Genomic DNA, 27,706 nt, shown 5'->3' on the forward strand with positions numbered 1-27,706 from the left:
ACTGTTAAATATTTAATGCGTTTAGTACCTAAACTATCAGTTTTGGTCCATTTTGATACCTAAACTTTTAATTTTTTTCAAAACTTAATGTTAAATTTTGAATGGGTGTACTAAAATGAAACAAAACTAAAGTTTTAACGATATACTAAAATGAAACAAAAACCAAACTTTAGGTATGATTTTGAAAAAACTGAAAGTTTAGGTACTAAAATGGACTGAAACTAAAACACGTAATTTACCCTAAAGTTAAATGCTTTCTAGGTTAAGGCTACTAAACAAATGATTGGGGATGTCGTAAAGTTAATTTTAGAAAATAAATAATGAAGCAAACCAATCCAGAAAATGGCCCTTTAACAAAGGAGCAGGCCGAGAATCATAATTACGAACCGCCGGCTGATTGGCCATGGGAGCCCATGCGCAGCTCATGATCACGAATCTTCGCTCATCATTTGGACTTAGCTTTTTGATTTGTCCAGTTCTGCTATAAATCTCTACCTTGTTTGCTTCACTACGACCAACCACCACCCCAGTTCTTAGAAACCCGATATTAAAACATGTCTAGCAGCAACTTGAGGAATGCTGTCGTAGCCTTTCTCGTTCCTCTCCCTTCAATTCTCTTCTATCTTTATTTCCTTAACCATTTGCAGAGCAACAATGGTGCTTCCCTTTCTCCTCTTTGGTCATGGTGCTTTCACCACCCTCTGCTGTTAGCCAATGCTTTGTTTTTCTTCAATGTCAATGTCCTTTTCTGGGTCATCGGTCATATCCAATGCAGCAATTGGGTTAGTGGATTTTAATTACTAGTTTACTGTTTTTCCTTCAAAGTTTTTTTTAAAGCTTCCATTTTTATGATGGGTTTTTTCAGATGATTGATTTGTACTGGACGGTCATACCCGTGTTGCTAGTTTATTACTACGCAACACACCCTTTGGCTCAATTTGATCGGTGGAGATCCAAGCTTGTGATAGTGTTGACATGGGTTTGGAGTATTAGGCTGACCCATAACTATTTTAGGCGAGAAAATTGGCAATGGGGTGCTAGAGAAGACTGGAGGTTCACCGATATGCGCCGACAGTATGGTAAACATTGGTGGTGGATGTCCTTCTTTGCTGTTTACTTTTCCCAACAGGTGAATGCTTCAAAGATCTTTGCTTTATCGATTGGAAAAATCTATTCAATCAAGTGCTTGAAGCTTTTGATTTGTTGTGTTTGATGCATTTTGCAAGAAGTAGATTTCATACTTGTTCTACTATGAAATGGTTATTGTACTATGCAGATATTTTTGATTGGGATATGTCTTCCACTGTATGCGGTGCACTCAGTGGATAAGCCTTTGAACGTCTGGGATTTTGTTGCTGCTTTAGTTTGTTTGTGTGGCATTGTCATAGCATACTTTGCAGATACACAGCTGCATGATTTCGTAACAAGAAATCGCAAGCTAAAAGAGCTTGGAAAGCCTATGGTCCCTAATCTCGACCGGGGCTTGTGGTGGTACTCGCGCCATCCGAACTACTTCGGTGAGCAACTGTGGTGGTGGGGGCTGGTCGTGTTTGCTTGGAGCCTCGGACATGGGTGGACTTTTGTCGGAGCTTTGATCAACAGTATGTGCTTAGCTTATGTCACGGTGCTCGTCGAGCAGCGGATGTTGAAGCAAGAGTACGGAGCTGAAGCGTACTGGTTGTATCGAAAGACAACCTCAGCATGCGTGCCTTGGTTCAAATCTTCTGCTGTAGCAGTGAAAGATAAGCATACTTGATCTGGTTTTTTGTTTTCGCTGCGAACTCTAAATGTTTTCTTTTTATGTTTATACTTTATGTCCTGTCTTGCTGTTGTTAAAGCTTTTGATGTGTTCTGCTGCCTATTTGAGAGAAAAAAATGGTTGTTGGCTCTGGTAGTCAAAGAGATCACTCTCTGAAATCATGTAAATTCTTTGTTTATTTGCAATAGAATCTTTCCTTTCTCTTGGTTTTCACATATATTTACAATATCTGTAGGCCACATATGGTGTGTTTTGTATAGTTCAGGATCTATCCGCTTACCTTCCGATGGATTCACCCTCACCGGCGATAATGAAGGCGTCTGCCCAAAAAATCAAGCAATGGGCACGGAATTCTGCACAATTTCATCACTTTTTAATTGAAGAAGAAAAGGAATAATCCTTGAATGACCACTTATTACTTGAAGAACAAAAAGAATAATCCTTGAATGACTGAGGCGACTTACAAGGTTGTCCAGAATTGCCTCAAATATACAAAAACAGAGAAAGGCATAAAAAGGGTTGTAAAGTTTTGAAATTTACCACGCAGAAACTTGATGCCAGGTCTTGTCTGTCACCACTTTCATGGATGCCCTATGAGTAATCGTTTACTCGAAGAGTATACAAGATAACATAGATCTCTTACTGTTCGAAAAGGCGATGATAGTGGCAAAATCGATTGGTTAAAAGCATGGTATTGATTGAAATATGAGTGCGATTCATATTCCAAATTTGGAGGGGAGAACCCCTATTTATAGATAAACCGGGAAAGATATTGAATTATGCTTCGAAGCTTGCGATTTCTTCTCTAATTGCTTTATTTACCGGAGATGATGAACTGCTGTCAACAATGGAAGACTGTAATAGCTATCAACTTCGCTCTGGCCATAACGAATTTGCTTACCAAAAAGATTCTCGATGGTGGCATGAGCCGTATAGTCATCATGTGTACCGTCAGGCTATTTCTGCCGTTTCCTTGGCTCCGGTTGTCTACTTTTGGGAGAGGTAAACGTGCTGGTGTTTTGGTCTTGGTGTTTTTCTTAACTATGTCAGCTGGTTTATTGGCTTCCCTGCAGAAAAACTAGATCCAAGCTCACAGCTGGTGTTTTATGCCAGCTTTCCCTCGATGCTGTTACAGGGTTAGTTCTAAAGATATTGAATTTGGTTATGATTCTCAACTTTATAAATAATACTAAGAAGCTTCAACAAATGTAATCCAGGGCAACCCTCTGTTTGTACTCTTTCCTTCTTGGACTTGAATATACTTCTTCAACTTTCACTTGTGCATTCATCAACATGGTCCCTGCAATTACCTTTACGTTGGCCCTACCATTTGGGTAATTTCTTAAACACCGAGTGTGTTTGAGTAGCTTTTAAACTCGGTCCGGTCCGGTTGGTCTTATCTCTTAGATCATATCATTCATTTTGCAGTCTAGAGAAGGTGAATCTCAGAAACAAGGCCGGGGTTACGAAGGTTATCGGTACATTGGTTTGCATCGATGGAGCTGTGGTGCTGACACTTTACAAAGGGAAAACATTGGTGGGATTGGATTCGGGGGGTGCGGTTCATGCTGAAAACTATGCTGATCCGATGGTTTCGAGTAAGAATAAGAAAGAGAGATGGGCCATCGGTTCCGTATTTCTGGCTGCCGGTACCGTCTTTTTGTCGTCATTGTTCGTTCCGCAAACCAGAATCGGAACGACATATCCATGCCAATATTCTAGCACTGCAATTTTGTCATTCTTCAGTGCAATTCAATCAGCCATCATAAGTTTGATAACAGAGAGGGACTTTACCAGATGGATCTTGAAGGGAAGACTCGAACTCTTATCGGTGGCTTACAGCGTAAGTAATTACCGTATCTTCAAAGTTTCGAACTTTACCGCAAAATCAAACTCATAATCACAGTCCGATTTCTTGATCCAAAAAATGAAGGGAATGGTGGGATCAGGGTTGTGCTATGTGGGATTGTCCTGGTCTGTGAAACAAAAAGGTCCGGTCTTCACGTCAACCTTCACGCTACTGGTGCAAATATTTGTAGCCATATTTGATTTCTCCATTCTACATGGACAAATCTACTTTGGAAGGTTTGTTTCTCACTTTAATCCTCCTTTCCTAATATTAATTGTTGCTCATCAAAGGTTTTATACGGCTTCTAACATCCGTTTATCGGCTACGAACAGCGTTATCGGATCAATTTTAGTTGTAATCGGATTATATATCCTGCTGTGGGGCAGAAACCGTGAGGCCGAACAAACTCAACAGTTGAAACAGACTCAAATAGAAGAACGCAGTAATTGAAGAGCACAAGTTTAACCAATGTCCACGTTTCTTGTTCGACAAGCTAGGCTTTCCAGTGTTGTATCGGAATGAACATTTACGAAACGAACTCCGTTGATATTCCCACACCGATATTCATTACTTAAGACATGAATTAGGGTAAATTTACAACACATACCACTCAACTTTGCCAGCTTATTCTTTTATACAACCAAACTTCTAATTTTACCAATTATGTCACTCCGCCGTTAAATCGCTTCAATCTTATAAAAACAACGTTGTTTTGGTGTGACGGTAACATCAATAACTGTTAGCCATGTCACCGTGTTATTAGCAATTTAATGACAGAGTGACATAATTGAAATATAAATCAAAATTCAATGGCACAAACGAGTCAACAGACAAATTCAATGAAACACACTTGAGAATTTAATGAACTTTGTCTTAATATATGATATTCCGATATCTTATATTTATGGATTGTTAATTGCTTTCGGTTTATCCCCCAATGCTAATTACCATAAGACAATAAAAAGGTGAGGTAAAAATGAGTTGCATGCATTTACAGTTTTTAACCTACTTCTCTAAATAATTCTGAGCCATCTATTTGACTATTTTTTTATTATTTCCTCTAATAACTAATTATATTATTTATTATTATTATTATTTTTATTATTATTATGATTAAACTTAGAGATGAAATTAGCTACAAATAGACAACAACATGGTCCCTGCAACACCCTCGAATGAACCACTTTTGTGTTGTTTTGTTTTTAATTTCATAAACTTTGTAGCTTGCACATGTGGTTGCTTTATCACCGTCGATTAAGCCTAATTGCCTATTAAACCTCACATATCTATTACTCTCTTTATAGGGTGTGGAGGATTTCAATCTTCAATGCTTTTTTTTTCCTTTCAAGAAGGCATAAGAGGTACCTCGTATTTTTTATTTATTAAGGTGTACCTTCAACTCAGAAAATAAATCAAATGTGACTTTTTTACCAACGTTTTTTCATCATTAACCGGTATGGTGTTGATATAATAGTTCACCATACTGACGTGATAGTCATCGTTGCCGACATAGTAGTCTAGGGTGACAGATTAACATGACAAATTGACTAAATTGATAGCACAAACATGACAAATGGATTATCATGTCAGCACTGTGAACTGACACTCCAGTATTGTAACGATCAATGAAGAAAAACGTTTATCAAAGAGTTACATTAGATTTGTTTTCTGAGTTGAATTGATACATTAAAAGAAAAAAAGTAATATGAGTTACATTGATTTTTTTTTTCCAAAGTATTGGAGCTATGATATTTTTTACTTTATTTTTTTTTCTCTTTCAATATGTAGTACTTAGAAATCTTGTCATTGAATCTTTTTAACAATAATTTTACCCATCTAATATTACACCTTTAATCCTTTTGTGTAGAATTAACTAAACCTTTCCAACATCTATGGCTTTAATCCTCATTTTTTATATACACCCCCTAGCTATAGACTATATGAACTAGACCCTAACTTTTCCCGTGTTACTAACATCAATAAAAGCATCAATATATATATATATATAGTGGGTTATATGTACTTACACAATATAAAACTCTGTAATTTTATACAGATATAGAATTATTGGATGAGTGAAAATAGATGGTTGAGATTAACTTATTGTTTTTCTTTCTGTAAATATCTTTTCATTTCTTATTGTTAATCTCAGCCATCTATTTTCACTCATCGAACGATCTTAAATCTGTGTAAAACTAAAAGATTTTTACATTGTGTAACATGATCTTATCCCTATATATATAGGGTTAGGATCCACTTACACTGTATAAAACTCTTACTTTTTAGGATCATTGGATTGAGGGAAATCAAAGGTTAAGATTAACTCATTGTTTTCCCCCGGTGAATATCTTATTATTTTCTATTGTTAACTTCAACCATTAATTTATCTCATCCTATGATCCTAAAAAGATATAAAACTAAAAGAATTATATATATATATATATATATATATATATATATATATATATATATATATACGTGCGCGTAGATTTTTCGTTTTTTAGTACTAATAAGCACAGTGTTGGTGTGAGATTGCCAACTGGTGTTCTCTTGGTTAATGCAGTGATACTATGTCTCATGACATGCATACATGTATATTGTATAATCGTCTGAGACTGATGCAATGATAGGGAAGACGCAAATATACATGCATACATACATATGTATCTACGTATAAGAATCCGCCCCCAAAGAAAAAAGAAGTTGAAAATGAAAGCTGTTTTCTTGCGCTACAAACAAACCCTAAAGTAATTAATATTTATTAGACATTTGTTTGCTATCACTGGTCATTAACCTTCGTCTAAACAGACATCTATCACATGTAGAATCATGGGCAAGCAACCAGCTCCAAGCATGAGATGAAGCCATTGCATCTTTCATATATGTATGTATGTATGTATGATGTAATACCACCATGTTTAGTCAATTTAAAAGCTTCATCAGTTGGTAGCTTGAAATGAGAAGGGATTGACCGAGTAAAATGAATATTTTTCACCAACTTAACAATTACTAATTCAATATGGATACCATCAACATCAGATATCTAGTGCACTTGATTTGAATGCTTATAAATAGTCGATATGACCATACTGATGTATTTATTATCAGCTGGATGGGAATAAAAAGTTATTAGCTCCAACCTATTTCATGTCTTCTGATAAGCTAATTTTGATGTTCAAAGTACTTTCTTAATTAATTCCTACAGCAATTTGAGCTACCTGCCATTGCATACACAATTCAAATGGATTGATGTATTCGTATAATTTTATGCATGATCAATGAATCAAATGTAACTTAAACGATACTTGTAAGAGACATTAATGTGATATTTCATGCACGTTTGCGAGTTTAAAACTATTTCGACAAAGCAAGGTGAATTCTTACAAGGATTCGGTCTCGATAGGCCTCTCGATTGGAGGAAGCTGAACCCTTTTTAGCACCAGAAACTTTCGTGGTAGCAGTTCCGGAATCACGGCTGTAAATAGAAGACACGAATTACCAAGAAATTGATCATATGATATATGTATGAAAAATTTACAAATTTAAGAATACTGGTAATACCTTTTCTTTTACAGTGCTGCAAATTTTCCTGCAAGCCTGCGTTTAGTTGTTTTGCAGCAAACCATATATATATATATATATATATATAAACCGAACATGATAAAGCGTAAGAAAAAGAGAGAGAAAAGAAGCAAAGAAATGTCCTTTTCTAGACAATAGATTCATCAGCTACCCATGCATAACAGCACAAGTAAATGCTGTCAGTCAGGAAAGAGAAAAGGAAGGAGAATGAGAGAGAATAAATATGTATGTATGTATGTATGTGTATATATATATATATGCATATATAAACAGACAGGGGAAAAGCCATTTTGGCTGGTTGCAATTTTCGGTATATATATAATATACACAATTTTCAAGTTCATATGTTGCAGCTTCTTTCATGTTTAGCTTTTACACAGATCCCAAACCTTAACTAACTATGGTACTGAAACAATAAATAAATGAAAAGTAAAAGAAAGCTCAGATTGATAAAAGCCTTATCTTTAGACCCTCTTCCCTAAATCCAGTGCCTGTCAGGATTTTGTCCACAGCTGAGAATTTTCGCTTCATTGATCAGAGCTCCAAATCAATGGACATGGAAGATTTCCCTTTCCTTGAATATTCAGCTTGCATAGCGGACAGTGAGACATTGTTATTGGGCAGTCTTGGTTGGACAGAAGAGGATGAAGATTCATCTTGTGTCGGATTAGGACAGTCCATGTTCACACCAAACAACCTTAGCCTTTTAGCCGCGGTTTTGTTTCCTTGAACTAGTGGGACTGAATCAATCACCATTGGCATTGGCTCCCCTCTTCCTCCCCCTTGCAATGCCCCAACTTGATGTGATGATGATGACGTCAGATAATAGTCCGACACATTGCAGTAAGTATTCTGCTGTTGGTGGTGTTGATGGTGATGAATGTAAGGATAAATGCTGTAATTCAACCGGTGCAAAGGTGCGTAGTTCCGCGACATGCAAATCGGTTGAGGCAGCGAATAGAATCTACCCCACCGGACCGGCTGAGGGAAGTTGATCTGATTTTGTAGCTGAATATGTGCGAACTGTGCCGGATCGAGCACATTAGGCCGGGACCTCCAATCGATATATAACCGGTCTTTCACCGACTCCCCGGCACCTCGTTGAAACGACACTGTATCACCCGCAACAAGCTTTTTCTCCTTTACAAAACGGCTCCAACCTTTGGTCATCACATAACTCTGGCTACTATTCCAATACGAGTACCGGAACCGCCACAACTTGCCGTTCCGATCTTCGAAATTCAACAACAGTCCTTTCTCGATCGAGGACGAGTCGAGAGGGAAGTACTTCTCGGCATGTTGCTTCGGTATAACGAGGCGATTGAGCTTGCCTACATCACTCGGTGTGACAACTTTATCAAACATGTGTTCTTTCTCAATAAACCTACTGCCATCATCACCATCACAACCTCTACAGCTTCCGATGATGTTTGATTCTTCGTTGTTTTTGTTGTTGTTTCCGAGTGACAAATCCATCAGCTCTTGTTTCTTGTCGGAACTGAAACCAAACTCTTGGGTTTTGTAATCTTCTCGAGAATCCAAGGTTCCAAGCGACAAGTGAACAGACTCCTTGTACTTGGAAGAAACTGAAGAAGAAGAAGAAGGGGAAAACGGGAAGTTGCATGAAATTTCTCTCACCAGTACTTCCTCCCCATCGTCATCCTCTTGATCTGCATTATTACGATACCCTTTTTCCTCTTGCATAAAGTTCATTATGATTTCCTTGTTCATCACACTAAATAATATAATTCACATGGAAAATCTAACCATAAAATTTCTGGCTAAATGGGGAAAAATTAAAGGGTGGGTGTAGTTTGCTGCTATAATTTTAAGCTAAAACAAGAAACTGACCTGCAAAATACTGCTTTCTTAGAAGTTTTCTTGATCTTTGAGGGTCGGTGCCTGCTTCTTTGACCCCAAAAGGAAAAAAAACACTGGAAAGTGGAACTGGAAACCCTAAACAAGATAAATAAAGGCCGTGGAGGAATCAACAGGGAAAGTTTTTTTCTGGGTTTCTTTGACCTATCATTTTGGTTTACAAAGCAAGCAATAAACAAGAAGAAGAAAAAGAGATAGATTGCCTCCCTCTAAGGTTCTCTCAGTGCCAGTTGAAGAAAGGTGAAGCCTATAATTCTTTGCTTTTTAGGTTCCTAAAGGAAGAGAGAGCAATAAGGTTAATGCTCCAACGTAGGGGACCCATGAATGATATGGTTCGACTCATGTGAGCTTGTCGTTTTCATGGTTTATCTCTAACAAATAATCATCTCCGTTGAGACCCCAAACACCCAGTTGGCCTTTAACTAGTCCATGTTTTGCCCACAAACTAAATTTACTGCTACTGATGTTTGCTTACAATAAGATTTTTACTTTCATTTTATAGGCCGATCGAGCTAGTCGAGGAAGAAAGAAAAGGATGGTGAGTTGAGTTCTAAGCATGTTATGGTTAGGTCCTGAGTTTTGACTTTGGACGCCATTGATTGTGTGCTGCTGCTGCTGGTCCTGCAAAAGGAGGATAAAAACTAGTGGACATTATCAAACATAAATATAATGGAGATTCCTCTATTATCAGGCCAAGATATTAAAAAACATATACTTCTTGCAATCAACCATTTGACAATGAACGCTCGAATATCAGATAACCGTTAATGATTGAACCCATGACCTCTTAGAATAATAATTATCCCTTTAACTATTGAGGTAGCTTGATTCGTCCTATTACTAAACACATAATTGAATAATTTGAATATTTTAAATACATTAATAATATTAATGTAAATTCTTTTTTAAGAAAGCTAAATTCACCTTAGCTTACCTTAGCTTAGCATACCATACCATATCATACCATACCTATAGACACATGTTAAAAACATAAAATTGTCAACTATTATACTTAAAACATTACTAATATTATTTAACCATTGTTTTTTTCTTGAGCTGTCTCCTATTAAGATGATAAGGAGAGTCAAGGAGTTAATTGGAAATTAAAATAAAGGATTTGGAGCATTTTTGCAACTCGTGTTGCTAATTAATTCTTTGTGTAATGTTAAGTAGTAAATTTTGTCCAAGACCGTAATTAAGATCTCAATTAATCATGGGGAGAGGATGAGTTTAAGTACCCCTACATCAAAATAATGGACCGTTGATATAAGTACTAAAAGGTTAATTAATATAAAAACAAATATATGCACAAATTAAATTACCTCACTAATTGAATAAATCTATTATTCTGAAAAGTTGTATATTCGACCATCACAAGATATTTGAATATGAGAAGTTCTACAGTGCGACAGGTTTAAAAACGACTAAATTAAGGTGTTATCGGTTTTGTTATCGTTTAAATAATAAAATCGATAAAAATTACCTAAAATATTATGTTAATTCGGTCATTTTTTAAGCCTAATAATGTTTTCGGTTTTTTTTTTTTGAAAATCCGGTAAAAAACACTTAATAATAACAAAACCGGTAGCGCCTAATAATATTTCCAATAATTTTTATCGATTTTATTATTTAACACAATAACAAAACCGATAACATCTTATTTTAACCGTTTTTTAATCTGTCACACCGAAACTATCCCCGTTTAAATATTCTTTTACGATAAAGAAAAAAATAAATACAATAAATGGGCTCTTTAATCAATGTCAAAAATTGTGGGTAGTTAGTTACACGACAAAATATTCTTTCCGCGTGCCTTTAGAATTTAATGAGACGTTCGATCTAACAAGTCCTTTCAACTATTCCCTTAAAGTATTGAATTCTTAACCTAAAAAAAATAGAGGCAATCAAAAGCTTATTAGAACGTAAAATTATCGTGTTTGGTTAAAAGAATTAAAGATTATTGAAATATATATTTGACCAAATTATTCTTATTATATTTTTTTTAATAAGTTGAAAAATATTTATATATTTTCTTTAAAAAAATTAAATTCATAAAATATATATAAATTTTTTTACAAAATTAAAAATATAAAAATATTTAATGAAAGTGTAAAATTTTATTTTAACCCATGAACTTTATATAAAATTTTAATTATAGATTTTTTTTTTGTAAATCTAAAATAATTTAAGGATAAATTTATAATTTAACCTTCGTAGAATTTTTATTATTCAATGACAAAATAAAAATATTTTTGAAAGAAAAAAAATTTAAGGGCATTTTAGTTCAAAATGCCGGTAATCCAACAATATCTAAGGGAAGGGAAGTAATGGCATTCTCGGTAATATACCAAAAAAATCTACTATTGATAATGTAAGATTATCGAGAATGACATTCCCGGCCAACTAAACGGGAGAATGTGGATTCTATTCCTATGAGAATCTCACATTCTCCTAACCAAACACATCATTATTGATTGAGGTCTCTATTTTTTATTAAGATGTGAATTTAATAGAGCAAATTTTTTCTTCCATCTCTCCTGCAAAAATTGTTCAAAAAACAGTAACACTCAGGGAAGGACTGGGTTGGATACGGTAGTCTTCTAAAATTTTAATTTGCATATATTTTAAATATTTTGTATATATCTTTAATTAATAGAATGTTTCCGTCTACTATATTTTATAAGGTCATCTATTTTTATAATTTAAAAAAATTATTTTTAACATAAAATCTTATATCCGTCTTCAAAAATATTAATATTTATAGTTCCCTTTGAAAGGTGTAATACACTACCGATCGGCCATTAAACAAAGAATAAAATGAAACAAAATAGCTTCATCTCAGTCCCACGTAATTGAGAAATTATTTTATGGTCTCGGCACCTTATGTTTCTTATGATCTTGATGGATCATATCTATGAATTTTAAAATAACTTTTAAATAATTATTTTCTCTTTATTTATACCTAGAAAAGAGTGGAAGATTAATCTTAAAAAATGAAATAAAAAATCGTAATAATTTTTCTAATTATAGTTTTATAAGCAAACAGACCGTAGGTCACGTTTTCCACGAAATTTTTCGAGGAAAGTAATATCACAACATCAAAGCCGAAGGAACCCTCTTTTCAAGCTTAAAAGAACCCTAACCCTATTGGAGACCTCTCTTTTTACTAGCTTCGCCATTTGTAAGCTTAAACAAACCTTTCTTTCTCTTTTACAAAAACGCTACACTTCTTCATTACTGTTATCTGCAGGTAAAAATTACAATTTATGCATGTAAATATTATAGGGTTGGATCTAAACAGAGACGTAGGGTAAGGACCACAGTTTTAGGGTATCCCCACCCTACAACCTCCCCCTATATTCTTCTCCATACTCTCACACCTATGAATCCAGTTGCCGGTTATCTTGTTCCATAACACCTTTGCTGGCTCTTTGTCCCCTTAACTTGTCCACAATTCATTGCCATGATGTGGGTTTTTTTTTCTTTCCTTTTCTTAATTAAGCTTCCGTTGTTAATTATAAAAACAACATGATCATGTTTAGACCATTAAAAGCTAGGGTTTATTAAGTTGTCTAGTGGAGTCCCATTTTAATGATAATTGCAACAACTGTCATGTGCCCAGCCTATACGAGAAAAGAACTAAAGTAAAAGCCTAGCTACTATATACAGACGAACCAACAAGGACCAGGTAGCTGAAAAACGAGACCTTGTGGAAAATATGGGCGCACCACCTTCGTCGGCTGCTCTAAGCCACCAGCTAATTGCTGCAGTCTACTTGCCGGCGGCAATACTGCCTGCCCACTGAATCAATACCGTTGAGCCCATTAGCTACGAATCTGCACCTCTTTCCTCTCATTTGTTTGCAGTGAAAAGAGAAGCTTCCACAGCTGCTTTGTGTATCGTGAGTCATTAACTACTCTTTCATTGATTAATTATGGCTATCTCTTTTGTCGTTGTCCTCGTTGTATTTAGGCAAAGCTAGTGTGTGTTCTTTGTGATTCTGTCGCCTGCTTCTTTATTCCATTTAGTTGCCTTAATTATTGTTCTTCAGAACACTAAAGGGTTGTTCTTTTCAAGCGCACTCGGCTGGCTTTTACACCAAGTCCAAACCCCTTTCTTTTAGAATCTAAAGATTTTAGTTATGAAAAAGGAAGTAACAAATTTGATATGAAATGCTATATCAATGTAATAGCAGTGAATTAAGTAAAAAAATGTGATATAAATTAATTCTTATATATATATATATATTATAAATTTAGAAATGAATCGTATTGAATTTAGCGATCAAAACAGAACAAAAACTTAAATTTAGTGATATTTTGAAAAGAAAAATAGTTTGAAGACCAAAATAGAATCGAATGAATAGTTGAGTGACTAAATATGTAATTTATTCCCATATTTTTTAATGGAGTTAATGGTTTGGAATAAATGAGTTAACAATATAAATTTATAGGACAAAACGTATCAAAAAATACTTTAGGAGACAATTCTATACAAATTGTATAGGTTATATATATATATATATATGACCCAAAACAATTTAGCCATCCTTGTCGAGAATTCAATGAAAGATTACAATAATAATCGTAAACTAAACATTTAATTAGAATATTTTTTCATTAAAAATTACATAAAGGCCGTACAAAAAAAAGGTCAAAACCTAACAAAAACACTCGAATGAAAGATGAATACAAATATATTTGACTGTGGCCGTAAACGAACCACAAAAGTATATCAAACTACTGAAAGACTACCAATAAATCACAAGTTAAAAATAATCAACATGAGAAAACTATCTACAAATGCAAATCACGTAAAACTCTTACATCAAACTAGGTGTCCCCACAAATACATTTACTCCATGCAATTATGGAAGAGTAAGAAACACTTTGGTGTTAACTTAAAGACAATGTTAAAATGCAAAGTAGAACCATAAATATAATGACAAATAAGGAAAAAATATAAGATTTTATGTTAAGAATATAATTTATTAAAATGTTTATATTAAAAAAAATTAAAATTATATTTTTTCCAAAAAATATAACTATATTAATAATTTAAAATATAGAAATACTAAAATTATAAAAGAATTTCAAATTTATCACCCACATAACATCTATCGGCCTATCCTATACTGCATCAATGGTGGTCCAAATTAACACGTGCACATGCGTAATAGTATCGAGTCCCACAAGAATTAATTACCACAGATTTAACATCATTCAATCACTAACAGAATATGTATTATCAATAATTAATAAAAAAAATTAAGATATTTACGTTATAATCACTTTATATTTTTAAAATAAATATTTATATTTTGATGATTATAAACTATTTTAAAGTTTAAAAATAATATAATAGCTTGAGTTAAATATAATTTTGATAAATTTTAAATTTATTTTAAAATTTGAATCTTTGTATTATTCGCGTTATCTAAATTTAAACTAATGAATGTTAGGGACAAAGTTATGTTTCGTACAGGGTTATTGTTGCTCGACTTTTTATTATTAAAAATATTCAAATAAATATTTTTTAAAATTTCGGGATTTTATTTTATTTTATTTTTAATTTTATTATTAATTACATTTTACCCCTATATTAACCGTGTCCATGAAAATGAGAAATTTTCAAGTATTCTGCACACAGTACCAGGGTGTAGACGACCGACCACTTGATAAATTAGCTCACCCTTATTCTCATATGTAATGGGTTAAGGGAGAGGTAGGATAGTAGGCTGCCCCCAATGTCAGGTTGAGAGCAGCTTCCGTAGGAGACCTCCGAATTATGAAAATCCCTCCGTGGGACTCGATCCCACGACCGACCACTTGATAATTGAGTTTTATTCCCATGATGGAATTATATAAAGGCAAAACGGTAACTTTTGCCTCAGTAGTAAATCTAATTTATCATTTTTGTCTCTATCATATTTTCGCATTAATTTAGCTCTCGAAGTTGCTCAATTGCATCATTTTATACCATACCCGTAATTTCAAACCCTAAATTATAAATCCTAAACCCTAAACCATAATACAATAACCTCTAAACCATAAATCATAAATCCTAATTTAGGTTTATAATTTAAGGTTTTAAATTAAGGGTATGGTATAAAATGATACAATTGAGAAACTTTGAATGCTAAATTGATGCGAAAAAACGATAGAGATAAAAATAATAAACATGGTCTACTATAAGGACAAATGTGACCCTTAATATATAAATTATTATGTAATGGGACGATAAACTAATGGGACGAGAGTAGATATCTTTTCTTTCAATTTAATATTCATTTAATATTTTTGTATCCACCTTTTACAATGGATAAAATTTTTTAAATCCACATCCGCTTGCTCAAGTAGATTCTCAAATTAACACTTACATCCACCACCCAATTAGTTACCCACAATCCATCTCGTACATTAATATTTAGTTGAATTACAAGTAATATTTTATAAAATCTTAAGATTTATAGAATAACCTTTAAAATTATACTTAAGTTCATAATGATAAAAAATTTATATAGTAAATAATTAGTGGGCGAGCGAATACGGGACGAACGGATTCAGAGCATACATATATAATGGGTAAGGTCTCAAACCTACTATCCACCCACTACCCACTACCCACTACGTGTATGATTTATTATATTTACATCCGTCCAGTACTCATTAAACTTATATTTATCTCAGTTCTAATAAGAGCAGGTATGATATAAAATCCACATGCGCATTTGGTTTCACATGTAGCATGTAACCAATTCGGATTTTACTTGAATCTGTGGTCTGGATTTAACTCGGAAGACCCAAAATTCCATTTGGGTTTCAGCCGAGAAAGTGACATTTCGGCGAGATGATGTCACGTCCACAACCTCAAATTAAGTCCATATCAAATCATAAAACAAAACTGGCCCCTTCGCTGGATCCTACGTCCCGTTTTGATGTAACGGGGCAGTGTAGTTGGAACCTATAAATTAATCAGCACGTCGGCCGGGCGGTCTTCATCAGGATTCATGAAATTGCAAGTATGTATCAATTGGTCCTCCTCCTTGTCTCTTTGGTAGATTTGTCGGTGGAAAAAGATTTTTTCGTATAAGGTCCCATTATATTATTTTCTATATAAAATTATTGTTACTATGTTAAGAGGAGGATACCATAAATATCATGCGACTTCAATTTTTCAATGAAATATAGATTACCACACGTTTCCAATTTTTCCAAACAACATCCATAGACATGGATAACAAAGAAAAAATAGTTTGTGATGGGGAAGATGTATTGTAGTCTATGCTATTATCTAAAAAAGTTAAAGTCGAGTAGCGTTTTCGATGTTCTCTCCTCAATACAGTAACAATTATTCTAAAGATTTTTTTGATAGACTGTAATTAGTTTTCTAGAAAATAATTACGTAAAATAGATTACCTAAAAATTGTTGTACGCAAAATGAATTACATGAAAATTGTTTTTGCGTAAATTGAATTGCTTAAAATTGTTTTATGTAAAATGAATTACATTTTCTGAAAAACAATTTTCTAAAACCATTTTACGGTGATTTGATGATATTGTGTAAACCATTTTCACTATAAGTTTGATATACTATAATTAATTTTATAGAAAATGATTTACATTAAATGAATAAAATTTGGTTCAATTAATACTAAAATCAATTCGATTAATGGTAATTCAATTCGATAGGTGACCGAATTAATCGTTGAACACCCTTAATTTTAATTTTAGTATTTTATCAATATAATACTAAATTATTATATTAATATTAAATACATAAATTAATATTACTCGTCATTAATAATTTAATAATATTATATTTGTAAAAATATTAGATAATATCAATTAAATTAATAATGTAATACATATTACAAATGAAAATTATAATATCGTATATTATTATAATATATCTGAGTACATATTAATATAATATTAAAAATATAATATTATTAAAATTATAATATAATAAAATTAAATATTTTAATAATTAATATTTTTATTAAAATGATGTTAAAATATTAAATTAATATTAAATAAATTAAATAATATTTTTTGAGTGCTTATATTCTGAAGTGAAAAGTTAGGAAAACGTTTTACTGAAAATCAGATGGAAAAACATTTTAGAAAAAAAATACAAAAGAACTAATAAAATGAATTACATTGGGAAAATCAATTACAACTGCCAACCATTATAAAATATTTTTCGTAAAACCAATTACAGCTATCAAATTTTTTGAAAAATCAATTATAAATATCAAACATTTTCTGGAAAGTATTTTTGAACTATCAATACACCCTAGATTAAGAAATAACATAGTGGGTGCCTTATACGAAATTTTTTTACTGCTCTACACGAGCAAATTTTTCCCTGTCTCTTTTAATTATACGAGGCCTCAATTTTTTTTCTTTTAAAATAATAACTTCAAATTTTATAGAATGTAAGATGTAGTGTAATTACATTTTGATCTATACTTCAATATATTTTTATTATTTTTTATTACGTTAAGACGATTATAAAGTAGTATATGTTCTAAATATTCTCAACCATTTGATTATGGACGTTCAATAATCTTTACTGTAATTATTGGTATTGGAATCCGAGACCTCTAGAAATAACAATAATTCCCTTAACTACGGAAATAATTTGATTCGTGCATTTTAATTATTAATTTAACAATTTAGTATTAATTACGAATCCTACTTGTAATTACTTGGATTATAAATTCTCTCCGCTAAAATGAGAGAAATTTCCATCTACCGGTTTTATTTTCTTGGGTAAACTACGTATTTCGTATCTAAATTATTAGTTTTGATCCGTTTAATTATCTATATTTTTATTTTATTTTTAAAAGTGTACCTAATGTTTAGTTATTATTTTATTTTAGTATACACACTTAAAAACTGAACTTGTTTAGTACTTAAACTATCAATTTTGGTTCGTTTTATTACCGAAACTTTCGATTTTCTCTCTCTCAAAATTTAACGTTAAATTTTGAATATGGTACTAAAAAAAATAAAAACTAAACCTTATATATAATTTTGAAAAAATAGAAAGTTTAAGTTTAAAACAGATCAAAACTGATATTTTAAATACTAATTAATGTGTAATTTACCCTATTTTCTTTTACTTTTGGTCAAGTAATTAATGATTTTAACTATTTAGACTAGACTAGACAAAATCATGTTAGATTAAAAGATGGAATTAGATCTTAAGTTCAAACATAGTAGAGGGACGAAATCATAATTACACCTCTTCTTTTTAAATAGCATGTGCTATGAGGTACCTCAATCATTGAATTGGAATTTTAAGGAAATTTGATTTCTCTAGATGATAAGACTAGATAACATGCCTAACTCAATATAGGGACTTAGATTTTGATTGAAATTTGAATGTGACAAACGATTTTTGAAAGCGGTCCACGCATGAACTCCATGACATTTGTATTTATCAGGTGCACAAATTTTTGTAAAGGCTGTCAGATATTTAACTTTCAATTTTGATCCGTTTAATACTTAAATTATTAGTTTCGATCAATTTTAGTATCTAAATTTTTAATTTTTTTAATAAAAAATTAACATTAAATTTTAATTAGGATACTAAAATGAAAGAAAAACTAAACTTTAGGTATGATTTTGAAAAAATAAAAAATAAAAATACTAAAACGGATCAAAACTGATAATTTAGATACTAAACAAATAATTTACCCTTTTCTTTTATCATACATACATTATTGATGGGTCACCAACAACCAAAGATGATGCACTAGACCCTTTAAACAAAGTAGCAGAGCCAATTTTGGGATGCATGGCCCATGCGTTGCAGGTTTGATGAACTTGGAAGTTGGAACACATTGTTATTGAACAAATCTCTCAAAAAGATTGCAAAAACATTCAAATTTATAATTTCTTTTTCTTACAAGAGTTTAAATCCAGTCTTGTTCTTATTGGTAAAAAGATGTTTTATTTAGTATGCATATAGGTCCCTGCACCATAACACCATGCATATAGCATTAGGCAGGTGAATCCCCTTCTGGGATAAACCATTGGTTCCTTTTATGGAAGGACTTACATCGAAGGCTGGATCGCTTCATATGCAGTGCTCGGAGGTAAGATGTCGTTCACCGCGACCTCTTTGTTCTCGTTTTTCTTGTCTGCGTAGAGTTAACGAAACATGGAACGAAGGCGGATCGTTTTCGATTAACAGATGGGAAGTGATGAGATTATGATTCGAGATCGAAAAGGATACAGTCTTCGAAGAAACATTTGATCTCGGTGAGGCGATGAGGGGGAAGATCTTTGATGTCAGTGTAATGTTTGTACTCAGGATCATCAGCACAAACTGCAATGATCTTATCGTCTTTCTTCCCGTGTGACAGTAATGAAGCAGTGAGTGTCGAATGGTTAACATTAAACATTCAAGCAGATAATACCTGGTCAATCATCGGCATTAGTCCCAGGGCTCTGGCTTGAACGAAACATCCCGGAAGAACCGGTTCCTATCGAAAGAAACAACATTTTTTTTGATAGGAAAGAAACAACACGATTTCAGTACTTTAGATGATTGTTGCATGCAGCTCAAGATGTAACAACAAAGTTTCAGGACCAAGGGCTTACCTGCATTATAACTAAACATTCCATGGGATCATTGTCTTCACAGAGCGTGCGAGGTATGAAACCGTAGTTGTGTGGATATACAACCGAAGAATATAGAACCCGATCAACCTGAAATTCATTTCGGGTTAGAGTTTACGGTTTAGGGGTTAAGAACTTTTGTCTGCAAAGGATGTAGATCTTTTCATACCTTAATCATTCCGGTCTTCTTGTCAAGTTCATATTTGACCTTACTACCTTTTGCAATCTCAACAACCTGTCCGGTTGAACAAGAGATTTAAACAATCAAATCAAACATCAATAACAATATTTGCTTGTCTGGGACTGGATTAATGATATTTTAGCCTTTTAAAGTTAGAAACAAGACATACACAGTTGACAACTTTTGGATAAATTGCATCAACAATCAAACAAACTCATCAGTTTTCATGGATAAATCAACCAAAAAGGTAAACCAACTTTCTTACACATGTAATTCTTGTGTAGTCTATTCAGTTTGGGAGCTTGTCGCAGAGTTCCATCTGCGTCGTTCATCTTCCCCCCCCCCCCCACAGGACCAATAAATTGCATCAACAATCAAACAAACTCATCAGTTTTCATGGATAAATCAACCAAAAAGGTAAACCAACTTTCTTACACATGTAATTCTTGTGTAGTCTATTTCTCAACATAAATATAAGGATGACATAGTATTATAGCTTTTGGACCTCAAACTGTCAAATTACATCAATATTATTCTTCGATCGATGATAGTTGTTTTTAACCATTATAATACCGACATGGTTGTTATCGTGCTGACGTGATAGTTGATGATATTAACATGGCGATTCGAATGCGAAGATGACATGCACGGTTGTGGACCTTGTGGTATAAGAGAACTGTACGTACCTTGGTTGTGGGATAAGAGAATTGCAGAAACACACAAAAAAGGAAAGCAATGAACAGAATTTGGAAACGATGTGTTGATCCTGAAGAAAAAGTTGATGTACAGGTAAATATTTATAGCATATGGAAAGATAGAACAGGAGACAAAACAGGTTGGTCAATGCTTTAAGACACGCAGTTGCATCGTGTCTGTCGTTGAGGAAAAAAGGGATTTAATTTAAGGCTTTGGCCCAATGCTTCATCTTTTCTGGCTAGGCTTTTACTGGTAAATATAGCTAATTTTCTGCTAAAAATTTGCCTACAATTTTTCTGCTAATTACTCCTAAAAATTTGATGGTTTTGAAAAGACAAGCATAATCATGTTCATTATAGATCATGGAGAACCAGCAAGTTTTGTGATTTCATCAAAAATAAGTTCTGAATCCACTAGATGTACATATAATCTGTATACATATGCAATCAGATGTGAATGCAGGCAACTTGGAATACTTGCAGCTGAAATGGACTAATTTGAAAATCCTTAGAGTGGGATGGTTTCTTTTATGAACAGATGTGGTTTCAAGGCAGGTGTATAGAGTCAGGGGACATGGATATCATCTGAAGCAGGCTCGAATTCGAGAATGTTTCTTCCAATGCAGGTCCCCTTTTGCTTCCTCCATTGTTTTCTTTCGCTAGGTGAATCAGCTCCCTCGCGACATCAATCATTCCGATTTTGCCATCTCCACCGAACAATAAGCATCTGGTTGCTACGTCTGCTACTATTTCTATTTGTTCTCTACGAGCCATCGGCTGCTCGTGGTAGTAAAGAGACGGATCCACTATTTCTTCTAGCTTCCCACTTTTGATCTTTTCCATGGCTATCCTTGGCATGTCCGAATAGTTGATGCCTGAAATTATCTCCAACAACAACAGACCGAAGTCATAGACATCGTTTTTGTGGGGCGTTCCGTGGTGGTTGTGTAAATTTGAACCGTCTCTGGACCCGGAGCTAAGCAGGGCAAAGCCGGCAACCTTAACCGAGAAATCCACATCAAGAAATATGTAGCCTGATGATTTGAGGCCATGGTGAAAGATAGGTGGAGAAATCTCATACTGCAAGTAAGCTAGGATGCCTGCAGTTCCAGTAGCTATGCTCAGCCTCTTGTACCAGTCCAGACCAAATTTCTGTCCTCTGCTATTTTGCAGATGTTCCTCCAAGGTGCCATTCGCCGGATATTCATACACCACCAATATGGTGTAACCAGACTCGATGCAACATCCGATGAGCCGAGCTAAATTCCTATTCAAAACAGATGATAGAAGCTCGATTCTTGATAGGACATCGATTAGGTCTCTTTCAGTCTCACACTGCACCTTCTGCACAGCTATATGTGAACCATCCCCAAGGACCCCAGCATGAATTGTACCGTTTGCTCCGTTTACAAGCTTCTGACCGTCTACGAATGCTCTGGTTGCTTCGTCTAGCTCTCTGTAAGTAAACAATCTAGTCCTACAAGCTTTCCGAAATGAAGTGGTACCATGATAATGAGTTTGTTCTAGGTGAAAAGCACCAGGTTTAACAGGTCGTCTGAGTATGCAGAGGAATAAGAATAAGGAAGCAAGGATGAAAACCGGAGCAAGAACACCTACAAGCAAATGTAGTAAGCTAGATAAGGATGATGTTTAACAAAACGATCAATCTCATAAATCATAATAACATACATACCAGCCAAAATTACAAGTTTCCTTTGACTGTGCTTTGGACTGTTACACTCCTCCCCATATGCTTCTTGCCCCTCCTTGAGGCAGGCTGTCAATGGCGAATACAAAAACATGGCAAATGCACTCTCATTTAGCTCCAAATCAACCTAATTTGATTACTCTAAAAGTAAAAGATTAAACAACTCACACTTGAAGCATCCAGCTCCATTTGCAAACCCATCACCGGCGAATCCATCCTTGCACAAGCACCTGACCGCTGCTTCAACTACGGTGGCATTCACCATATCAGCATCACTAGAACATACTCTATCGGATGAGTTTCTAGGAACTGCCCACTCCAACTTAACCCCACGTTTTCCGGTGTTGGATCCCCGGGGAACTAGCCATGATGAAAATCCTCGGCACCCGAACTTGGAAAAACTCGAGAACCCATCACCGGAATGCCAAATGCTATGATCGGACAGTGGATAACAGCATGCAAGAGATCCACCGTAGTTGCCATCACAACCGGGCAAGTCGTTCGTTTCACAACCTGCTTTACACAAGGAAGAGTCTTCACAATCATATAGACCTATGACGTTGTCGCTGGAGATACCAAAGTAGTCGTTTTTCGTAAAACCGAAGGCGTTCAAGTCGTTGAACTGACGGCAACCGGTGGTTCCGGGGAAGTCGACAAGTACACCGTCGGAGAAGAAATCGAGAACTCGATAGGTCTCAGTTCCGATATGGAGGTAAAGGGTAGTGGAATTCAAGCACGAAAGGCGGAAAGCTGTGGAAATTGAAGGACAAGAAGCGTTTAAATGAAATGGAAACGGGATGTGAAGACTCCCGCATTTGTCATCGCACTGGTTTGGTAGCAAAGACATGGCCGGTTGGTCAAGAAACAAGAGAGAAAACGAAACTAAAAGTAAAGCCACCGGTTGATCCATGGCTTTTCCCAGAGACGGTCGAATCATGCTCAGGTTTCAGCCATTTTCAAACGAGACCCACAAAAGAGAAGAACGAAGGCAGCCACGTGGCGGGATCAACGGATGTGTAGCGTTGGAGTGCGGCCATGGAAGTTGGGGAAGTGAAGAAGATTGGTCTGTGGAATGGGCTACAATTAGCACCCCATAGTCATTGGACAGTGCAATTTTACGTGAGGCAAGGGCTGGGGGAGGTTACGATTAAAACAGCTTAAATAATGGATGATAATGTGATTTTACCACTTCGTTTTTGCTTCATATCTTGCTTTGATTATAATTTATTATTGTTGTTCGTGTAGTAAGCACGATTTGCATGGTTTTTAAGGCTTTGGTAAATGGGAAAATATCAACTGTTTATGAATGTTTGAGAGTTACGGGAAGTCATTATCTAAATGCAAAAGATTTTCCTAACCCCAAACTTTATTTCACGCGCCTTAAAGATTATCGAAATATTTTCGAAGGTGAACACGTATAAGTTAATATTGTATAACTTTTGAATGGGATGGACTATTAAAAGTTTATGATAGTGACGTTAACATGTTAATTGTAGGACATTATTTTGTTGAATCCATCGACTATTAAGGGTTATAAAAGACTCAACAAAGCAATATTATATAGTCTGAGGATCATTTTCTAACTTTTAATGGTAGAGACTCAACAAAACATCACCGTATAGTCGAAATACCATTTATGTACTTTATCCAAAAATATTTATGTAAATAATATTATATTTTAATAATTTTTTTTATTTTTTTATCATATTTAAATATCATGAGTGAATATTATTTAAATCTATTCTTGCTTAGTTATGATTGTATTGTGGTGCTAATTTTTGAAATACATATATACATGTTATCCGACTCCATTATATGACAAAATATTTATTTATTTTATCTTATATGCACTTTATTTTAATGTTTTGTTAATTATTGAGTTAACTGCATCATTTATCTTTAAACTAAGACTCATTTTAAATTGATCTATAAACTTCTAGATGTTTCAATTTAATCCTCAAGCTATGACTCTCATTCTAAATTAATCCTTAAACTTTTAAACATTTTATTTTCATCCCTAAACTATGATCCTCTTTCTAAATTAGCCCCTAAACTTTTAAATATTCTAATTTCATCCTCAAATTCATCCAAATATGTAACTAGTTTCAACCATAATTTAACCAAATTTTTTTTTTATTCTTCAAACATATAATAATATAACTTGAACTAACGATTTTATTAACAAGGAATGTGGTTTGTATATACATATAATTTAGAATGAAATTTGAATGCTAAAAAATTTTGGGGATCAATTTAAAAAGAGGGTCATAGTTTGAAGATGAAATTAAAACGTTCAAAAGTTTGAGGATTAATTTAGAATGATAGTTATAGTTTAGGGATGAAATTGAAACATTAAAAAGTTTAGGGATCAATTTAAAACAATAGTTATAGTTTGAGGACATATGATGTAATTGACTCTTAATTATATATAGTATTCAAGTCATTTTAGTATAACATTGATTTTTTAACTTTTATTTAAATAATTTTGTATAAATTATAAAAACAAAGTATTGATTTTGAATATTATATATTGAAATATCAACTGACATATATATATATATATACACACACGTTTTCTCATTGTGAGGAGAAATACCATGAATGTTAGGAGTGTAAGAATTATCTTTGCGGTTGGGATTTGAACGGAACATCTCCAACGACACTCGGCTGCATTACAACACAGGACTCCTCCTGGAATTGTTTCAGCTGGCTACATGGAAGAAAGTTATTCAACTCCGTAGCTCTCCGACGACTTCGGCTGCCGAAACTTAATCACCTGGAAGCAGTTCAGCCATATAACATTAATCAGAAACAATGTGAAAAATATATTGTAATTATACTAACCAATTTCAAAATCAATAACATTGCTTCTCAAAACCATGTTTACATTATCAACATTTCTGGAAACAAAACAAGCAACAGGAAACAGTTGAGCAATTGATATCAAAATTCCAAAGAATATAGGTCAAGACTTGGAAGAAATAAGAATAAGCATCAAAACAGTAAAAACTATAAGTCAAAGGGGCATCTGTTTAATTTGACCTTCCATTGCATCAACAAGGCTTCAGCTTGATGTAGTAACAGACAAAGGTATGTATTTTAAGAAGAGAGGCCAAAATTAAGGGCCATTCGGATTCTGTACGTAATGCGTCCATCTCAGAGGAGTTCTTAACAGCAGTGGCATACATAGAAGTCCAGGAAAGCGAATCAGTCAATGTAGAATATTAAATGGTGCACGACATTAAAAGTCTTGTGAGCTGCGATGCAATGCAAGTCTTTTGAATCAACATATGGAAGGGAAAATAAGATATAGGGGAAAGCATTAAGAGACTACATGCAACAAACAAACATTGCATTTTTTTATTGCATACGATTTTGCGCGTAAAGTCAAGTTGAAGCTTCCCTTTCAAAGCGTACCCCCTTGGGACCTTTCTCTTCGCCTTGACTGCCGGTGTTCATAACTCTGTTTTCCTTGGCTTCCACAGAACACCTTTTGTAAGGTTTAAATCCGGTTCGGCTGGCCTTAAGTTTTGAATGTCCTAGTCCAATTGTCAGCAGGCCCTCTTCTGCAGTGCTTTTCTCATCTCTTGATAATGCATTTTTCTCGACTTCTCGTTGATCAGAACAAGAACCGAATGTCTTGCTGTTGAGGTCTAAAGTTGACGTTTCTCTATCTTCCTCAACTGGATTTTGCTGGTCTTCACCTACATTTTCCTTTTGCGCCCCCTTGTTCTTGCCCTTGTGTGGAGGAGAAAAGCTTTGTGGCAGTACCTCTCTGGAGAAGAGAGCTTGAAAAGCCTGTCGCCCCTGAAATAAGCAGTGGAGCCATAGAGCGGCAATGTTATAATACAACTAGAATAATAAAGAAGTTAAAGCTACATACGAAAATAGACAAATCAACTCACCTCTTCAGATACCCCCTTCCAAGAATCACTTGGGTTGCTACTGCTTCTACTCCGACGGTTACATTCAACTTGTGGATGATTTGCGTCGGCTCCTTTTGATTCTTCTTTGTCTTTTTCATGTTTCTCTAAGACATCTGTCTCTACATCACTACTTGAAGCTGTGTTGGAGCCACATGAGGAGCGGTCAACATTTTTTTTGTTATTCGTTATATTTGCATCCTGAGGTTCAGTTACTTTGGCAGCCTTCTCATCATCGGTAGCTTTCACTCCAGTATTCACTTTTGCATCTCCTCTCTCTTCACAGTCCGATGATGATGAAGTAGGTGATTTAGATGGTGAATGTTGACCTTGCAAAGCTTCAGTGTGTTTGGGGTCTAGTTGTTCGTCCTGCATGGACAGAGCATGATCAGTTCTATCATTTTGTTCTGTCTTTGCAGTAGGAGCTTGACCATTCTCCATTGGTGGAACTGCAGCAGTGGACGCAGGAGAACAAGTAAAGCCTGGGTAAAGAGGAGCACATACAGGAAGCAGTCCATGGGCAGCCCACCATGCAGTGGCAGCTGCTACAGTTGCAGCAGCAATTGCAGCCATACTTGGAGCAGAGTTCATTTGTCTAGAAGGGAAATCGTCTAGGCCACTTGCAGGAGAATCGCCAGAACTTTCAACATTTGCATAAGGCCAAAACGTAACCGCAAAGCTTGCAGCAGCATGAGCAGTAGGATTCTGTAACAAAGTAGATACAATGAGACTGGAAAAAGTGGAGGGGACATGTAGAAATGATCGATAGTCCTCTTGATTGGGGCAAAGATGCATGAAGGGAGCATGAAAAGGTGGTGAATCCTGATGAGTGGTTCTTGGGGGCATTTTTCTGATGGTCGGTAGTTGCAGATGCAGCTGGATTTGTAAACAGGTTAGGTCCACGAACATCACCCATAGGGTTAAATACGAAATCCTGAAATGACATATCCACGGTAGGATTTCAAGCACGTGTTTTCAAGCTTCCATCTAGTACATGCACAGCAACATGTTGAGGATAATTTTGACTCGCTTGCATCTCATCCGTACATAATACACCATCCAAACCATCTTTTCTCTGGCCTTGAGATGGTTTCTGATATGAAGTGCATGAATTCTCCAAGTTTGAAGTCTTACTTGTACCATTATCATGAATAGTCTGTTGAACATTAAGTTTATAAGCTTCATAGGTTTCTTTAAGTTCAAGAGTGATACAGAATTCATGTTTATAATAACTTATTACCTCTTTTAGTGAAGGTACAAACTCCCTAAACATGCAAGAGTTTATATGTGCTGCTGATGTTGGTATAAAATTCTTATTCATGGAAGACACAGAGGAGCAGTTCGCTTCATGGGGACGGGTGAAGACCTCAGAGCAACTTGTCATTTAAAACTTAACGCGTTTAGTACCTAAATCATCTGTTTTGATCCGTTTTAGTACCTAAATTTTTATTTTTTTAAAACTCAATATTAAATTTCAAACGCATACTAAAATGAAAC

The 27,706-nt window shown here is 34.5% G+C and overlaps 5 protein-coding genes and 1 pseudogene across 6 annotated transcripts; 2 read left to right on the forward strand and 4 right to left on the reverse strand.

The window, feature by feature from the left end:
* Positions 1 to 513: 513 nt before the first annotated feature.
* Positions 514 to 2,677, forward strand: LOC120205569 (uncharacterized protein C594.04c-like). 2 transcript variants are annotated; one of them, XR_005524040.1, is made up of 4 exons: positions 514 to 782; positions 866 to 1,129; positions 1,277 to 1,828; positions 2,668 to 2,677. XR_005524040.1 is itself a non-coding variant. In XM_039205419.1 (3 exons), exons 1-3 carry the CDS (start codon positions 555 to 557, stop codon positions 1,754 to 1,756), a joined length of 972 nt encoding a protein of 323 aa, XP_039061350.1. In that variant the 5' UTR covers positions 514 to 554; the 3' UTR covers positions 1,757 to 1,972. The 2 variants fall into 2 exon arrangements, 1 of the variants encoding a protein (XP_039061350.1); XM_039205419.1 differs by lacking the exon at positions 2,668 to 2,677 and having other exon boundaries at positions 1,277 to 1,972.
* On the forward strand, positions 2,607 to 4,059 carry LOC120205570 (WAT1-related protein At3g30340-like). The gene is made up of 6 exons (XM_039205420.1): positions 2,607 to 2,761; positions 2,833 to 2,895; positions 2,977 to 3,093; positions 3,188 to 3,602; positions 3,693 to 3,844; positions 3,941 to 4,059. Exons 1-6 carry the CDS (start codon positions 2,607 to 2,609, stop codon positions 4,056 to 4,058), a joined length of 1,020 nt encoding a protein of 339 aa, XP_039061351.1. The 3' UTR covers position 4,059.
* A 3,462-nt stretch (positions 4,060 to 7,521) lies between these two features.
* LOC120205573 (B3 domain-containing transcription factor NGA1-like) lies at positions 7,522 to 9,344 on the reverse strand. Its single transcript, XM_039205422.1, has 2 exons — positions 9,071 to 9,344; positions 7,522 to 8,932 (listed from the first exon to the last, which is right to left on the reverse strand). Exon 2 carries the CDS (start codon positions 8,919 to 8,921, stop codon positions 7,725 to 7,727), a length of 1,197 nt encoding a protein of 398 aa, XP_039061353.1. The 5' UTR covers positions 8,922 to 8,932; positions 9,071 to 9,344; the 3' UTR covers positions 7,522 to 7,724.
* An 8,628-nt stretch (positions 9,345 to 17,972) lies between these two features.
* On the reverse strand, positions 17,973 to 27,593 carry LOC120205571 (annotated as a pseudogene).
* Positions 19,035 to 20,215, reverse strand: LOC120205670 (soluble inorganic pyrophosphatase 1-like). Its single transcript, XM_039205514.1, has 7 exons — positions 20,141 to 20,215; positions 19,872 to 19,937; positions 19,685 to 19,792; positions 19,501 to 19,566; positions 19,317 to 19,431; positions 19,140 to 19,221; positions 19,035 to 19,053 (listed from the first exon to the last, which is right to left on the reverse strand). Exons 1-7 carry the CDS (start codon positions 20,213 to 20,215, stop codon positions 19,035 to 19,037), a joined length of 531 nt encoding a protein of 176 aa, XP_039061445.1.
* Positions 20,932 to 23,249, reverse strand: LOC120205574 (probably inactive receptor-like protein kinase At2g46850). The gene is made up of 3 exons (XM_039205423.1): positions 22,455 to 23,249; positions 22,272 to 22,355; positions 20,932 to 22,191 (listed from the first exon to the last, which is right to left on the reverse strand). The coding sequence occupies exons 1-3, from the start codon at positions 23,221 to 23,223 to the stop codon at positions 21,125 to 21,127; spliced, it is 1,920 nt and encodes a 639-aa protein (XP_039061354.1). The 5' UTR covers positions 23,224 to 23,249; the 3' UTR covers positions 20,932 to 21,124.
* Positions 27,594 to 27,706: the final 113 nt, after the last annotated feature.

Source organism: Hibiscus syriacus, unplaced genomic scaffold, assembly GCF_006381635.1.
Source record: "Hibiscus syriacus cultivar Baekdansim isolate YM2019G1 unplaced genomic scaffold, ASM638163v2 tig00012523_pilon, whole genome shotgun sequence".
NCBI lineage: Eukaryota > Viridiplantae > Streptophyta > Magnoliopsida > Malvales > Malvaceae > Hibiscus > Hibiscus syriacus.

Coding starts and splice junctions, on each gene's coding strand:
- LOC120205569 (XM_039205419.1), top strand. CDS start 555: ATGTCTAGCAGCAACTTGAGGAATGCTGTCGTAGCCTTTCTCGTTCCT. Junction 783..865: donor ATATCCAATGCAGCAATTGG/GTTAGTGGATTT, acceptor GGGTTTTTTCAG/ATGATTGATTTGTACTGGAC. Junction 1,130..1,276: donor CTGTTTACTTTTCCCAACAG/GTGAATGCTTCA, acceptor TGTACTATGCAG/ATATTTTTGATTGGGATATG.
- LOC120205574 (XM_039205423.1), bottom strand. CDS start 23,223: ATGATTCGACCGTCTCTGGGAAAAGCCATGGATCAACCGGTGGCTTTA. Junction 22,356..22,454: donor TGGAGCTGGATGCTTCAAGT/GTGAGTTGTTTA, acceptor CGCCATTGACAG/CCTGCCTCAAGGAGGGGCAA. Junction 22,192..22,271: donor GAAACTTGTAATTTTGGCTG/GTATGTATGTTA, acceptor ATTTGCTTGTAG/GTGTTCTTGCTCCGGTTTTC.
- LOC120205573 (XM_039205422.1), bottom strand. CDS start 8,921: ATGAACAAGGAAATCATAATGAACTTTATGCAAGAGGAAAAAGGGTAT.
- LOC120205670 (XM_039205514.1), bottom strand. CDS start 20,215: ATGAACGACGCAGATGGAACTCTGCGACAAGCTCCCAAACTGAATAGA. Junction 19,793..19,871: donor AGAAGACCGGAATGATTAAG/GTATGAAAAGAT, acceptor AATGAATTTCAG/GTTGATCGGGTTCTATATTC. Junction 19,432..19,500: donor TAATGCCGATGATTGACCAG/GTATTATCTGCT, acceptor TCACACGGGAAG/AAAGACGATAAGATCATTGC.
- LOC120205570 (XM_039205420.1), top strand. CDS start 2,607: ATGGAAGACTGTAATAGCTATCAACTTCGCTCTGGCCATAACGAATTT. Junction 3,094..3,187: donor ACGTTGGCCCTACCATTTGG/GTAATTTCTTAA, acceptor TTCATTTTGCAG/TCTAGAGAAGGTGAATCTCA. Junction 3,603..3,692: donor TCTTATCGGTGGCTTACAGC/GTAAGTAATTAC, acceptor CAAAAAATGAAG/GGAATGGTGGGATCAGGGTT.